General features: G+C 50.9%; 3 protein-coding genes across 3 annotated transcripts; all 3 read right to left on the bottom strand.

Moving 5' to 3' along the window:
* Positions 1 to 453: 453 nt before the first annotated feature.
* On the bottom strand, positions 454 to 2,759 carry crzA (putative C2H2 transcription factor Crz1; the record flags this gene model as incomplete). The annotated part of the gene is made up of 2 exons (XM_022627080.1): positions 454 to 1,457; positions 1,508 to 2,759. The coding sequence occupies 2 exons, from the start codon at positions 2,757 to 2,759 to the stop codon at positions 454 to 456; spliced, it is 2,256 nt and encodes a 751-aa protein (XP_022493578.1).
* Positions 2,760 to 3,651: 892 nt separating this feature from the next.
* On the bottom strand, positions 3,652 to 4,778 carry PENARI_c001G05116 (arabinogalactan endo-1,4-beta-galactosidase; the record flags this gene model as incomplete). Its single annotated transcript, XM_022626519.1, has 2 exons — positions 3,652 to 4,383; positions 4,443 to 4,778. The coding sequence occupies 2 exons, from the start codon at positions 4,776 to 4,778 to the stop codon at positions 3,652 to 3,654; spliced, it is 1,068 nt and encodes a 355-aa protein (XP_022493603.1).
* Positions 4,779 to 6,353: 1,575 nt separating this feature from the next.
* PENARI_c001G09347 (putative serine/threonine protein kinase) lies at positions 6,354 to 9,872 on the bottom strand (the record flags this gene model as incomplete). The annotated part of the gene is made up of 1 exon (XM_022626863.1): positions 6,354 to 9,872. One exon carries the CDS (start codon positions 9,870 to 9,872, stop codon positions 6,354 to 6,356), a length of 3,519 nt encoding a protein of 1,172 aa, XP_022493456.1.
* Positions 9,873 to 13,906: the final 4,034 nt, after the last annotated feature.

Below are 13,906 nucleotides of genomic sequence, written 5' to 3'. Positions count from 1 at the left end.
ACCAAAAGAAGAGAAGAAAATCAGAGGGGGAATAAATAAGGAAGCACATGTCGTCAAAGTGAACGAAAAAGGAAAGAGAGAACAGTGGTATGATAGATATATACCAATGTATAGAAAGATCAAAAGAAAGCAAAAGCCGAACCAAGTATATCCATACCCGGATTTGCCAGTTTTGGCTGAAATCCTCGGATACCTCCCATCCTGTATATGAACGCCAAAGAGAAGCCTTCTATACAGGCGTGACTCGAAAAGGAAAACAAAGACCAACAGATACCAGGATGATGCAGACGAAAGAATCTTGAGCAAATTCGGTTTTGAGCTCCGAGACAGAGAAGCAGAAGGGGAAAGGGAGCAAAGAAGAAACTGAGAGAGAGAGGGGGAGAGAGAGAGAGAGAGAGAGAGAGAGAGAGAGAGAATGTGTGTGTGAGAGCGAGAGAGTAGCTCGAAAGAAGGTCATCCACTCCACTTCTGATCATACCCCTGCTCACCAACCATTTGCCCAGAGTTATTAACCCCGTACATATTGCCCTGGTTATTACCGTAACCGCCACTCATCCCCGAATCATCCTCATCAAACCCAAACTCACCCCCAGAGCTAGCGTCAAAGCTACTCCGCCCACCAATATCCCCAGATTCATCTCCAGCAGCGGGGATCTGATCCCACTGCAAATTCTGCAGAGCAGGATATTGAGCCAAGAGTGCAGCAGGAAGCACGAAATTACCCGAAGACTGCCCGTCCATGCCAGGCATGTTAGGCATAACGAGTGGCTGAGGGATAGGCTGCAAATGGCCAGATGGCTGTTGAGCCTGCTGCTGGTGTTCCAGCAGAACGCGGTCCCGCTCTTGTGATTCCTCGTCAAGCAATGGCTTGATACAAACTCGACCCGCTTCGGATCTGAAGTGTCGGCCAAGCGCATCTGCACGAGCGAACCGCCGGCCACAGCCCCATTGTCCGCTGCGCGAGAGCTCACCTCGGCAGACGAATTTCTTTTCGCCGGAGTGGAGGCCCTCGTGGCGCTTGCGGTCGTGTTGTCTTGCGAAAGCTTTGCCGCAGACTGTGCATACGAATGGCCTTTCGTCTGTGTGGGTGCGGAGGTGGGAGCGGAGGTTATAGGCGCGGGTGAATCGTTTTGGGCATAGATTGCACTGGAAGGTGGCTGGGTGCTTTTGGATCCGTTTTGGCTCTCCAGGTGCCGCGCCGGGCCGTTGTGGATCTGCCAGGTCTAGGATGTAGTTTCGATTCTCAATTGATGACGTAGACAGACGACGGTTGGACCGAGAGGGTGATGCATCACGCGAGCTGGGGCTGCTGCGCGAGTGCGAGCCAACTGAGGCAACAGGCGACAGGGAACGAGGGGTGTTGGGGGCATGCGGCTCCAGGCTTGTTGCTGAAGTTGCAGGAGAGCGTGGACGAGTTGCGGGGTGGTATGGATCAGATTTGCTACGAACGCGGGATCCTAGTTTTGGTCAGCAAATTAAATCGCTATCTAGTGGAGCTGGCACGTACGCATAGCAGGTGGACTCAAAGAGTCATAATCCGCCGTCGATTTGCAAGGATCAAAGTTGGGACTCCGCAACGGCGGAGCGAACTCGACATTGATTGATGGAGGCGCCATCTGCGAAGCCTGGCCAATGTCACCCGGAACATTGTTCAATTGGCCCATGTTCATCATGTCGTCTGAAGGCATACCGTACATATCTGTCGGCGCCGAGGGGAACTGGGAGTTAGGTCCCAGATAAGAGTTATTGGGCACCATCTCCCCTCCCTGCTGTGGCATTAACCGCGGCGAGATATATGGGCTGTGAAGTGGGCTGATCCCTTGTTGTTGCTGCTCTGAGAGCGTGAATGATTCAATGCCCAGAGCGTTGTCATACAAAGCGGGGTCATTCTGAGGTGCCAACGAGGGCGACGCATTGTTCTCAATACCGTCGAATTCATGCTGAGACACATAGGGGGAGTGGTTGGCCGAGGACACTTCGGACACCTCAGATGGCGCACGTCGATGACCCTGGAAAGATGCATTGTTCATAATATGCCCCCAGTCTGGACCCGATTGAGCGCTGAGGTAGGCCGCAGTGGCCGGGTCTAGCGAGGTGTGCCGTGAATGCTGAGGAGTGTAGTATGTGCCCGGGGTGGATCCTGGAGGGGACAAAGGGCCCGGCGATGAATGCTGCTGATCCTGCGATGACGGGTGCGAAGAGGCGGAGGGATTGGAGATGGGGCTGACCAGATCGGCTGGGTTGATGGCCTGGTTCACGGACTGGCGTTGATGCATTTGCGGATCCAGCAACAAAGAAGAGTCGTACTCCGATGCGGTGGTGCTGTTAGGACTATGGTTCTGGTAGACAGAAAAGTCCATTTCTGCCGGGTTAGTATTGAGCATGTTGGAAAAGTTCTCGTCCTGCATCGGTCTGAGTCCTGTCGACGAGTGTTCGAGCTGATTGACCAGGCTCGCCTCGAACGACTGCGAGATCGGCATGTTTGTATTGATAGCCGGAGGATAGCTCTGGTCGGCCGGAGGGGATAATGTCTGTGCCGGAGAGGCCCCAGAGAGGTAGCTTGGGTACCCATATTGTTCAGCGCCCATGCTCCCGTCCTGGTTGTGAAAGGAGGGGACCGAATAGGCGGTCATGGAGGGGTCAACGCCCAATCCGGAGTTTGGATCGTGATATTGGAGGTGCGGCGAGGGGCTCACACTGCGATGCTTCATATCTGATTGGGCATGGGCCGAGCCTTGGTTCTGGTCATGCGAGGCCATATTGCGAATGCGCGCCGATGAGGCTCTGTGGTGAGCGCCAAGCGGGGGTTGCGGTCAGGAGACGGCAAGGAGCGGAGCGGAGTCGGAGTCACGGATAGCGCAGGATTTCGGCGAAGGATATTGAGAGAAGTCGATTTGTCAGGGACCTAGACACCGGTTGGCGATGTAGGGATAGATGCTGATGAGGTGGGATGTCATTCGCAAGGGTCCAGTTTGGGTAGGCGCCGGTACGCGAATGATCCACTGGCCAGTGTCAGTGGAAGAGTACATCCAGAATTCCGAGAACAATGATACCTTTTAATCAAAGTTGACAATGGGAGAGAAGGAGGAGTTGAAGATTGGGCGACGATTTCACGTGCGCAAGGCGGTCTGGTGGACACGTCTATACGCGGTCTACAACATATATGGAGCTGGTTACAGGAGATTATTTTATATCATGCTTGCCCTGTGCCCTAAGCGCAGCACAGAGTTTCCTTCTATAAGTTCCCCAAATGGGTCTCCCCACATTGTGTTAGTGCCGATAGCAGATCAGATCACTATTTTTACTATTTTTATACAAGTCTACCTACCGGGACAAGATGCCATGCTACAGGTAAAACGGTTGCCTGTTCCTGGCATGACACACTGAAGAACTGAAGAGCACACTTTAATATCCTCTTCAGTCAAGGTGGAGGGGTTGTTGAGCGCTAGGCATTCTTAGCTTTGCACAGCCACGCAGCTGAATCATATATGCGCTAACCGCATTGGGAGCTGTATCAGTCTGCCTTGCTGCCTCCAGCTACGAAGTATAGATGACCGCATATGCTCCACAGACCCATTGACACGTAGCTTATATTCCAGGGATAAGACAGTGACAAATACAACCCTAAGGCGTCCAATCTCCATTCCAACCCTAAACAGTACCCAACGTAGCCAAACTAGCCCTAGCCTGATCCCCAGACCAAGCAAACAACAAATTATCCGAACAACTACTCCCAAGTCCAGCATTATCAACCCAAGCAGGCTCCCAATAATAGATCCCCAGTCCACCCGAAACCCCCGAAACAACAGCAGCAAGCCTCTGCAAGAAAGTCTGCTGCCCAGCAACGGAGAACGGAATATCCTTCAGATCCGACGGGAACGAATAAGCCGGGCTGGGACAAGCATACGGCCAATTCGTCTCAACAACAATAGTTTGCTTCCCATACGTCGAGTACAAGTTCGCCAGACTAGTCTTAAGCGACGCGAGTGTGGCACTCGCGCTGTAGAAGGGGTAGTATGAGACGCCGATGTAGTCAAAGTCCGATGATGCCAGGGCAGAACCGGACGCGAGGACTTTGTTGTAGAAGTAGGATTGGTCGGACCAGCTCCAGCCGTTATCCAGGTGGATCATTATCTTGGGTGTGGTGGTGAGGTCGGAGTCTTTCACGCCCCAGGCGCCTGAGTGTAGGATTCGCGCGATGTTGCTGTAGCTGCTTGTGGTGCCCAAGGGCCAGAGGAGGCCGCTGCGGATTTCGTTGCCGATTGAGACGATTGCTACGTCTAGGTCGTTGGCCGCGAAGGTGTTGCATACTTCTAGGGTGTAGTTGTATACTTGCCAGGCGAGGGTGTCGATGTCGGTTGTTGACCAGCCGGATGGGGTAGTCTAGAAAGTAAGTCAGTTATGCTGAACATGAAAGTGAATACTTTTGCGAACGGACGTACTTGATGACTTGGGTCAGCCCATGTATCGCTATAATGCAAATCAAGATATGTAGTCATCCCCTGTGCTTGCACCCTCTTCGCCAACTTGACATTATAGTCAAGATCGTACGACCCATCACTGGGATTAACCCAGACACGCTGGCGAATGGAATTGACACCCGCAGCTTTGACAATAGCCTCCAATTTACCCGTTGTACCAGCAGCATTCTTATACGAGATTCCCGAACCCTCTTCAACAAGAAGAGAAGAGATATCCGCACCGTGGATACTCAACGCAGCCGAAGCCGGAGCAAAGAGCTGCGTCGCAGCTAGAAGGAGACAGGGAAGCATATGCATATTGACAAGGCCAAATCCAAACCCGACTACAAGAAAGAAGAAGAGAGAGAAAAAAGAATTGAGAGAACGCAGAGTTAAGACAACTCTCAACGCTCAACTCTACTCGGCAGTTTCCACCAAAGATTCAAATTCTCCGAACAGTCTAACCAAGATCTCCAATAACCCGTGCAGATCAACCAAAGCCATTCAAACCCCCCCGGGAGATATCCCACCTCGGCCTAGTTCCCGCCGTGAAACACATCCTGAGACAGGCACGGCAGAGACGATAGGCGGGGAATTCATGGATGTATGCATCATAGCCAGGTTGTGTGTTACCGTGGGCATTTTAGCTTGGTGGAGAATATACTGGTCTCAGTAATCTCGGTTGGAGTGCATTCCCGTGACGATTTAGATTCATGGACATGGATAGGCCTCCAAAGTATGGGGTAGTGTGCAGGCACTAGTTCAAGGCTAGGGGATATATTCGGTGTTTTGCCGGAGGTGGCGGTAAATAGTGACGAGTTTCTTGCTTGGTCTAGTGGCATCATTGGTGGAAGTAGAACCAACATTTTACATGCACTCCATATTCAGGTTTGAAATTGCGATGTGGGACGAAGGGGGCATATAAGCCTCGTGGGTTTACTCCATCGGAGAATGTGATGGTTTCATCTCTATCTGGAACATTGACTTGGATGTGGAGGTGCCCATATGATGTGAAAGTGTTTTAGATAGGATCGTACTGCTATGTTGAAGCATTTTAGGAACGGGCCGAGAACTTTACTTGTTTACTTTTATTGAAATACTTTTTTTTTATTGAAAAATAGGGGTGGGATAATTATCTCAAAGTCCCACGGCACCCAAATGTTCATTTCATCGTTCGCTTCGCGCTAGACGCCCACGCCTCCCAGCATCATGTATCATGTCAGAATTCCTTGAGAAAAGAGACACCAGACATGGACAGAAGACAGCAGACAGTGCTTATGACACCAGTCTGGTCTAATCTGATCAATCTGGTATCCGCAGACTCTCAGAACTCAAAAATTCCCTCAGACCTCCACCCGTTTTGTCAGGTCAACATTACATACAAGATAAAGTGAAAAGAGGAAGAAAGGAAAAGAAACCAGACGATTGGGCAAAGGACGCGGTTCGCACCCTTTATCCCATGCGAACAAAACCAGAGGGAAGAAGGAAGAAAGGAAAAAGAAAGAGGAAATGGACTGCCACATCTGTCCGTGTTTTGTCCAAACATTAAACAATCAATCAGAACGAATATGCGACGCGGCCGGTCGGAGGGCACCGGGTGGCGTTCGAAGACATCTCTCTCATTATAGCAACGGTAGATGTGTGCGGGCGTGGGAGTATATGTACAGACAATGTAGAATGTATGCCAATGATTTCTAGGACGTCACAAATTCCAGGCAGCGAGGTCTCGAAAGAAATCAAAGTAGCAGAAGCAAACGTGAATGGGTGATATACAACGACTTCGTAGTATAGGGAAGCGTCGAAGTGGTGGGAAATTGTGTGGGGAGGAGAAAGTAGTCCAAAGAGATAGAAGTGGTGATAGATGGGAGGAGGTAGTGAAGGTAGCGGATCGTATCAGTTTGAGGGTTGTGGAGGATCAACAGGCTTCGGTGTCGGTGCCGGCTTCATTTTCCCAATAACGAGACCTTCATCTTCCGACTCATCTTCGTCTTCGTCATCGCAGTAGTACCTCGACTCGTCTTCTTCAGACGGCCGGAGCGAACCGGAGCGAGGAGGTTTGACAGTTTCACCAGTGCGGAGTATGGAGGGAACTTCTTCCACATCCTTGTCCCTTGAGTAGAGCCCATCGCCTGAAAGCGAAGAGGCATTCGACAAAACGGAAGGGATGCTGGGGTGAGAAGCACTCTGCGACATGCCGCTGGTGAAGTCATCGGCCGAAGAGGAAGATATCGTAGGGGGGTTGGAGTTTGTGAGTCCGCTATTGGGATTATCTGCAGGACACCCAGAGTCCGCAGGCGGCGCCATAGGAGGTAGGAGGAGCGATTCGGTAGAGTACATCGCGTAATCGACTCTTAGGGTGCCACCCTCATTTGCGTCGATGTCGCTTCTCCTACGGCGCATGAGTGCCTCCTTCGTAAGATGGAATGATTCCGCGGACGATTTGCCCGCAAGCTGCTGAGACCGGTTGCGTTGGTGTGCAGATCCAGGATTCAGCTTCTCTGGGGCGGGATGTTCTTCATCATGCCACAAACCGGTTGTTCGAACTTGGCCTTGTGCGGATGCATTGCTGACAGCGATGCTAGGCTCAGAGCGTTGCTCTTCGTTATGAGATCCTGGCTCGCCAGACGGGGATGTGCGCCGACTGCGACTACCGCGTGATGCCCGTCGGGCTGCGCCACTGAAAAGACTACCGAAGTTGGTAGACCCCAGTGCTTCGATGATGGAAGAGCGCGCATCCGACCGTGGCCGAACAGTCAAGGGAATATCAAAACTCGATGGCTTGACGGTCTTGGTGGATTCCGCCGTAGACATAGAAGACTTTGCGCGCCGAGGAGGGGCAGGTCGTGGTGTCACAGCAGGAGGCGGGGCAGCCTTGAGCGCAGGTGTCTGTACGGTATCGAAATAAGACGCCCAATCACCTTCATCCACTGGGCTAGCAGTAACGCTCTGAGCAAGGGGATGTCCTTGGGTGCCCAACTTGAGCGGCCGGAAGAAATCTTCGTCTCCCCGCAGACTGGTCGGGCGACTGTCGCGAGAGCCTTTACCGAAGGTGCTGTTACTCGAGGCGGAGGAGAGAGTCTCGGTAGAGGGCGTTGTGCTCGATGTGCGCTTGCGAGGTTCCTTGTCCTTTGATCGACCGCCAAACCATTTGGCGACATTAGATCGAACACGTTGAATGAAGGGAACCTTGCTAACGGCACTGGTGACTTCCTCATTCGAAACCTCGATACGTTTGCCCTTGCTTTGGAAGGCGGGGTCAGTTTCTTCAATCCAGATCCGAGGGTTAGGAAGACCGCGGAGGGTCCAAGGGTGGTGCTTGATTTCCTTGATCGTGATCCGCTTGACGGGATCCTTGGTCAACAGGCGTCTAAGTAGATCGTAGAGCTCATCCTCAATGTCCTCATAAACAAGCTCATCACTGTTCCTCAAGTTCCATTGGTTAGAGTCAGAAGAGTCGTCTATCACGGGCACAAGGCGCTTCCGTGGAATAAACACCTCCTTCTTCACAATGGTCTGGAACATGCTGTACTCATCGTCCGAGACAAACGGTAGACGGCCAAAGATCATTCCATATAACGTAACACCCAAAGACCAAACATCTATCGCGCCGGTGATCTTGGGGATCGACCCAATGGTCTCGACAAAGTCATCACCAGTATAGCATAACTCGGGTGCGTAGAAGGCAGGTGTGCCGACTGTCTTGGAGAGCTCACGAGCATCATCCAGTTCCGCGGCATCGGTTTCGCCAACATGCTCTTCTTCTTCATCACGCATTGGACGACCCAGGTATGAAACACCGAAATCGGAGATCTTCACCCGATGATTACTGGTAACAAGCAGGTTGGCAGGTTTGATATCACGGTGAATAATACCCTGGTAGTGAAGATATTCCAAACCAAGAACCGAGTCACGGAAGGCACTGCGAGTTTCAGCGATGGTCAGACATGGGACGAATGCCATGTCATCGCCCTCGGCAGACCATTCAGGTTCAGAAGGAGCGTAACCAAAGCTACTCGAGGCTGTGCTGAAACGGCGCTCGAATGGGTAATCCGAGTAGGCACCATACATGCTGCCCTCGACTGCGTTTAAAGATGCATCCTGGGCAGAAGAAGGACTTGAGTCATCCGTTACTGCGACAGAACGACGACTAGATGACCTTTTGATCATCAAACCACCAGCTTCATCTTCCTCCTCGTCCGAAGACTCCGCACCATGCTCCAAACTCCACGCAGGAATCGGCCCCTGCTGAGCATCGGCAGCCTGTGCCTCAACTCGCTCACGGGCCCGTTCACGTTGCCTTCGTAGATGCTGCGCAGTTCGGATGAATTGATGGCTCTCTTCCAGGAACGCGGGAGTGTCAGGAATTCCATTCTTCTCCCGCTCGAGGCGTAGTTTGTCGACGTGAACAATCTCTCGCAGACCCTTCTTGCGCCATAAGATCTCGCCGTTTTCGACATACTCCAGCACAATGTACACTTTTTGTCGATTCGGATCGTCGATGACCTCGAGCAAACTGACCACGTTCGGGTGCCGCGCCTTCTTTAGAATAGCCACCTCCTTTTTCACTTTGTCTTCCGGGTTGCCAAGTTTGCCTAACCGACGTCGGGTGGAGTATCGCTGAACAATCTTGATAGCGACCTTCTGCTTGGTCGTGACGTGCTGGCCGAGTTTCACTTTGCCATGTTCACCTCGTCCCAGCTCCTCGAGGATCTCGTATTGATTAATGGTTTTATTTCCAGTGATAATATCGCGATCCACTTCAGCGGTGTGGGTTTCTTTGGGCGGATTAAGATGTGTTGGGTGGAGGTATGTGCTACCCAAACTCTCATTGTCAGAGCCCGAGGGTGATTTTAAATGAGGATGTCTCATAGAGAACAGCCCGGGGCTCGAAATCGGAGTATTGCCAGCGGTACGCACGCCACGGGCGTAGGAATGCCGTGGCAGCGGATCGGGTTGGAAGAGGTGGGGTGCTCGCCAGTTCGGGTGTATCTGAGACTGAAGCGAGGCATACGATTGATCGGGGTATACCGGTAATTCGTGATCGGATTGTCGAGACGCCCGGCGGGGGCTGCGTCCAATGCTTCCATTTTCCGATCGGACATCGACGACCGTGTTTTCGTTGAGGGCTTGTAGCGAACTCGAGGACGAGCGATTCGACGGGGTTCGAGCGCCATAGATGCTGGGAAATGCCTGGCGAAAGGTCGCCTGTGCCTCTGATACATCAGTGATTATGGGCGGTTTGGCAGAGGATTTGGACGGGGTCGGGCGAGACTCGGGTTCGTTTGACGCAGATGGCGCTTGTAATGACTCCTCGGACTGATTCCTGTCCCGCTTGGTATCTCCCGAGACATGTCCATTCCGAGCATGAGCCTGATCCTCCAGACCAGCTTGCGAGGACCTTATTTCCGTCATGTTCTTTTTTTCGAGTGTTTTGTGTAATCCGAAAGAACTAGGGAATCGAGCCAACTGTGCCGAGAGTGCAGTTGAGCATCCTAGTTCAGCATCCTCCAATGCCACACTTGGTCAAATTGGTTCAAGGCGAGCTGACGAGAAGCTCTGTTGGCACGCCCGAATGGACCGGCATTACTTGCAAGGGGATGGCGACAACTAGAGACGGTGTATCGGACGGGTTGTCGCCTACGGGAAAGGAGGATATGAAGTAGACCGGCTACTGCACGAGGATTCGGATCACACCCACAGTGGATCAGAAAAGGAGTGCGATGCTATAAATATTTCGAAGGGGGGGAGGGGGTGTGTAGGGTCGGAGGGTCGGATTGTCGTAGAGAGGGGTGGAGCGAGATCGGAGGGGATCCGAAAGGAATGTCCAAAGGAAAGAAAAATAACAGAAAGAAAATGAAGGTCGAAGGGAGAGACCGAGACCGAGGAGGGGGAGAAGTGAAGAGTCGAAGGGGAGGTTGGGTGGATAATAGGACAGAGCGATGATCGGATGCCAAGGGGAAAATTATGACCAAGGCAATGTACGGCGTAGAGGACTTCTTTTTTTCTCTTTTTTATTTAAACATTATAATTTAAGAGTTTCCGGCCCGTCAGCGTTAACTGATTTCTATTAAGATGTCTCCGATATCTTCTTCTAGACGAGTACATACAGTATAACCCTCGAGCCCTGTCATCTCTTAGTGGCGGATCGCCACAGAGAATTACGTCGGCGACTCGAGCACAGCCATCCCAGCTATAGTGAAACTCCCATGGATAGGAACAACTCTCAGGACAGGTGGATAGCCAGCCGTCCTCCCGTCCAGTCTAGAGCTATGAAGCCCGATTATGGTCAACGGTCACGTCGGCCGACCATGGTTGCCCAGCTTACTATATTACATACCGGCTCCGAGGGTTTACTTTTGAATGATCCGTACATATCAGACTTGATTATCTCAGGCCCAAACCTAACTTCTGCCACCCGAACTACCCTGAGGGGATCCTACGCAGCTGTGGTAGACTGTGATAGGCTGGACGGGGCTGCGCAAAGTTTTTGCCTGGGCATGGCAGGCAAGCCAGGGGTGTGCAGGTATGGTAATTTGTAGCCGAGGCATAGTCCGGACATCGTATTAGTTGTTATCCATGGATGTATACATGAACATTCCTCATTCCTCATATAGACATGCAGTATACAGGTAATAGAGTGAAGAGGAAAGGTGTCTGGAAGCAACTGTGCACGGTCCACTACGTCATGTCGGGTCTGGCCCCTAATTAGCCATCTTTATGTTTTGGGTTTAGCGCCCCAAGTCCTTGGCGCTTTCTCTCCGAGTTGATGAGCTGATTGGAAGGAATTTGACAATCGGGAGGTAATTAACTTGATATCTATCCATGGACGGGATACATATCCAATCCTCTCATCTATGGAGTACATGGACTTGCGGGGGTTGTTAGAGCCGGGGTTCTGGTATTTCCTCTAAAACTAGCGTGATACTAGTAGAGCTAACAGATATCCCCCCGCAGTGGAAGTTCGGCCCTCCAGCCGACACGACACCCAGCATAACCACAAGCCAAGACCAATGCAAGCAAACAAAAGAATAACAGTCGACGTGGTTGGCCACGGCACATCAATAACAACATTATTAATTCATTCCAATCAATTAATTCCATGTATACAGTCAAGACGCATGTACCCTCACCCAAGCGCCTCCTGCGCAAGAGCAGGAGATCAAAGCACACGAGAACCATTTCTTTTCCCTCCCACGCTAATATAAAATTGCACCCATACCCTTCGAGGGAAATGTCCGTGTTGATCCTGCGGTGTGACACAAGCGGCGAGTTGTTTCCTCCAGGGCGTTGGCTGTCATCCCGTCCCGGCTTGTTGGGCGTGTGCCACGCTTGGTTCCTTATTACTCTGTGTTAACGTCGAGTTCGGTTTCAAATTTCCTGGTGCATGTGCACGGTGCTTGTGTGCAGGAACGTGCTGGGATGCTTGACCGGGGTATTATGTAGAATAGAGTGGAATGGGTTGATGTCGAGAGTAGGGATTATGGATGTGGTCTACTGTACTCCGGACTTGTAGATTGTTTGTGAATCTCACGATGTACTTGTCGAGGGATTAAATGCTGGCAGGGTTTATTTTTCCACATGTGATTATTGTCCAAGTCCATACTGTGGCGATTCTTTTTGAACGCCATTGTACCTGTACAGTAGATCGTGAAGAGCATGCCCGCTACTAAACAAGGCTAAAGTTGCCTGCCATCGATTTTGTCTACTACACTATAAAGCAGAGTGGCTGTGAAGGGGATAAAGTTTTATTTTCCTTTGCCTTGTGCCTGTGCTTATTCGGTACCCGTATGCGAAAGCCGACTTCAGTATATTAGCTGGGCTCATAGAGGCAGGTATTCAGGCTAAGAAAAATGTTCCATGCAGCTAGGATACTGTGCCGTGCTGGTGCATCAGCTCACGGGCACAACTAGGCATACTGCATACTTGACAATACTGCACCAGGACGATTAGGGGTAAGCGCCGGATCTGACATGCATGGCCAGGTACCTCGAGTACTTTAGAGAAACGGGATGTGACATTGACACTAAAAGTGGCAAAGGCAGCCCAGCACATGGGCTAGGAGACGAAGCTATCTTTTTAAAGCGATTGGTCAGTTTGTATGGTGCCTTCGGATCCTTTGAGGCGTTGAGTGTTGAATGTTGAATTGAAGAGAAGAATGCGATTGGTCCGGATTGCTGGAATAATCTCATCTGTTTATTTGTTTAAGTTAACTCCTAATAGGGGGACTTGCAGTGTCGTCTACCAACTTGTCTAGTCTACCAGCCGTGCCGTCCACATTAGGAATGAACCCCAATCCATGCTCTCCTGGTTATCCAATTTGTGTTTCAGCGCTATATTGTACTTCCTTCTCTATTTCCTATCTTACATCTGCTTATCCATCTCCTTTTTATCCATTTTTCAATAATGAGAACCAAGGATAGTACTATCAGCAGCCACCTAAGTATTGAAGAATCCATATTATTGCAAAGAAGTAGGCAAGAAGTACAAATTATAAAGGTGTTCTTTGTTATCTTTTTCTTAGATTGGGCGCAAAAAGAAAATGTATATGCCTGCCTAGTACCTTTGAGAAATGTAAGTGAAAAGGTTTCGAAAGAGAAAGCTTGTCTGATATATGGAAGCTATACTAGGTGTAGAGACCTATATAAAGCCTCTCTACGTACGTAAATCCTACCTGCTTTGCACTTCCTCTTATATTTTCGCTTCAATCGTGATATCACGCAAGACGAACAGTCGCTTTTGTATAGGGGACTTGACTTCAGGTATGTTATCTTATGATAAACTTATCTGACCAGAACTGTGAGCTAACATGTGTAGCCCTTTGGTTTAGCACATCCCGCATGCCGGTTCCAGATTCAGGATAGAGGGATCCCAGAGACATGCGCACAGGCTGGGGTCCAGCTGGTTTGACCCTTAAGTCACCATCATCCTAATACATCTGTTGGCTCCATACCACGTCCGTGAGGCCGGTCTGCTGGGGTGATCTATACTCACTCGTTGCCGTGAGTGTGTTCCCTCCGGTCAACACTTTTGGCATCCATTTGGAGGTTCACCGTGGCGTATGGAGGCTTCTTAGCACCGTCAAGGCACCGTTAAGGAGACCGCGGTATGTGGTTCCCCCAGTTCCCCTTGCTAGGCCTATTACCGTTTTGCGGAATTTTTTGCTAAGTTATGGTGGTTTCCCAATTCCAGGTAGCCCGGTTGGTTTACCAGGCTCAGATCGCGCAAGTCTAGTTCACGCTTCGTGCCCTACCGCTGTCCTCCTTGGACCAGTTGGTTCCCTATTGTCTCAGAGCTGTGTCAAGCTTGGAAGGAGCCCGGTCTAGCCATCGGGGATCTGGCCATTTCGGACTTTAAATCGATGCCATGTTGCAGGAGGCCGAATAACAGCGGGGAGCCGAGGTGTCGGGCACACTACTATCGGGGGTTGAAGCGGATGCTGGCCATGA

Source organism: Penicillium arizonense (assembly GCF_001773325.1).
Source record: "Penicillium arizonense strain CBS 141311 chromosome Unknown PENARI_contig001, whole genome shotgun sequence".
NCBI classification, from domain to species: Eukaryota; Fungi; Ascomycota; class Eurotiomycetes; order Eurotiales; family Aspergillaceae; genus Penicillium; species Penicillium arizonense.
Note: the sequence above shows the minus strand (reverse complement) of the source record. Positions and strands in the feature narration are given on the sequence as shown.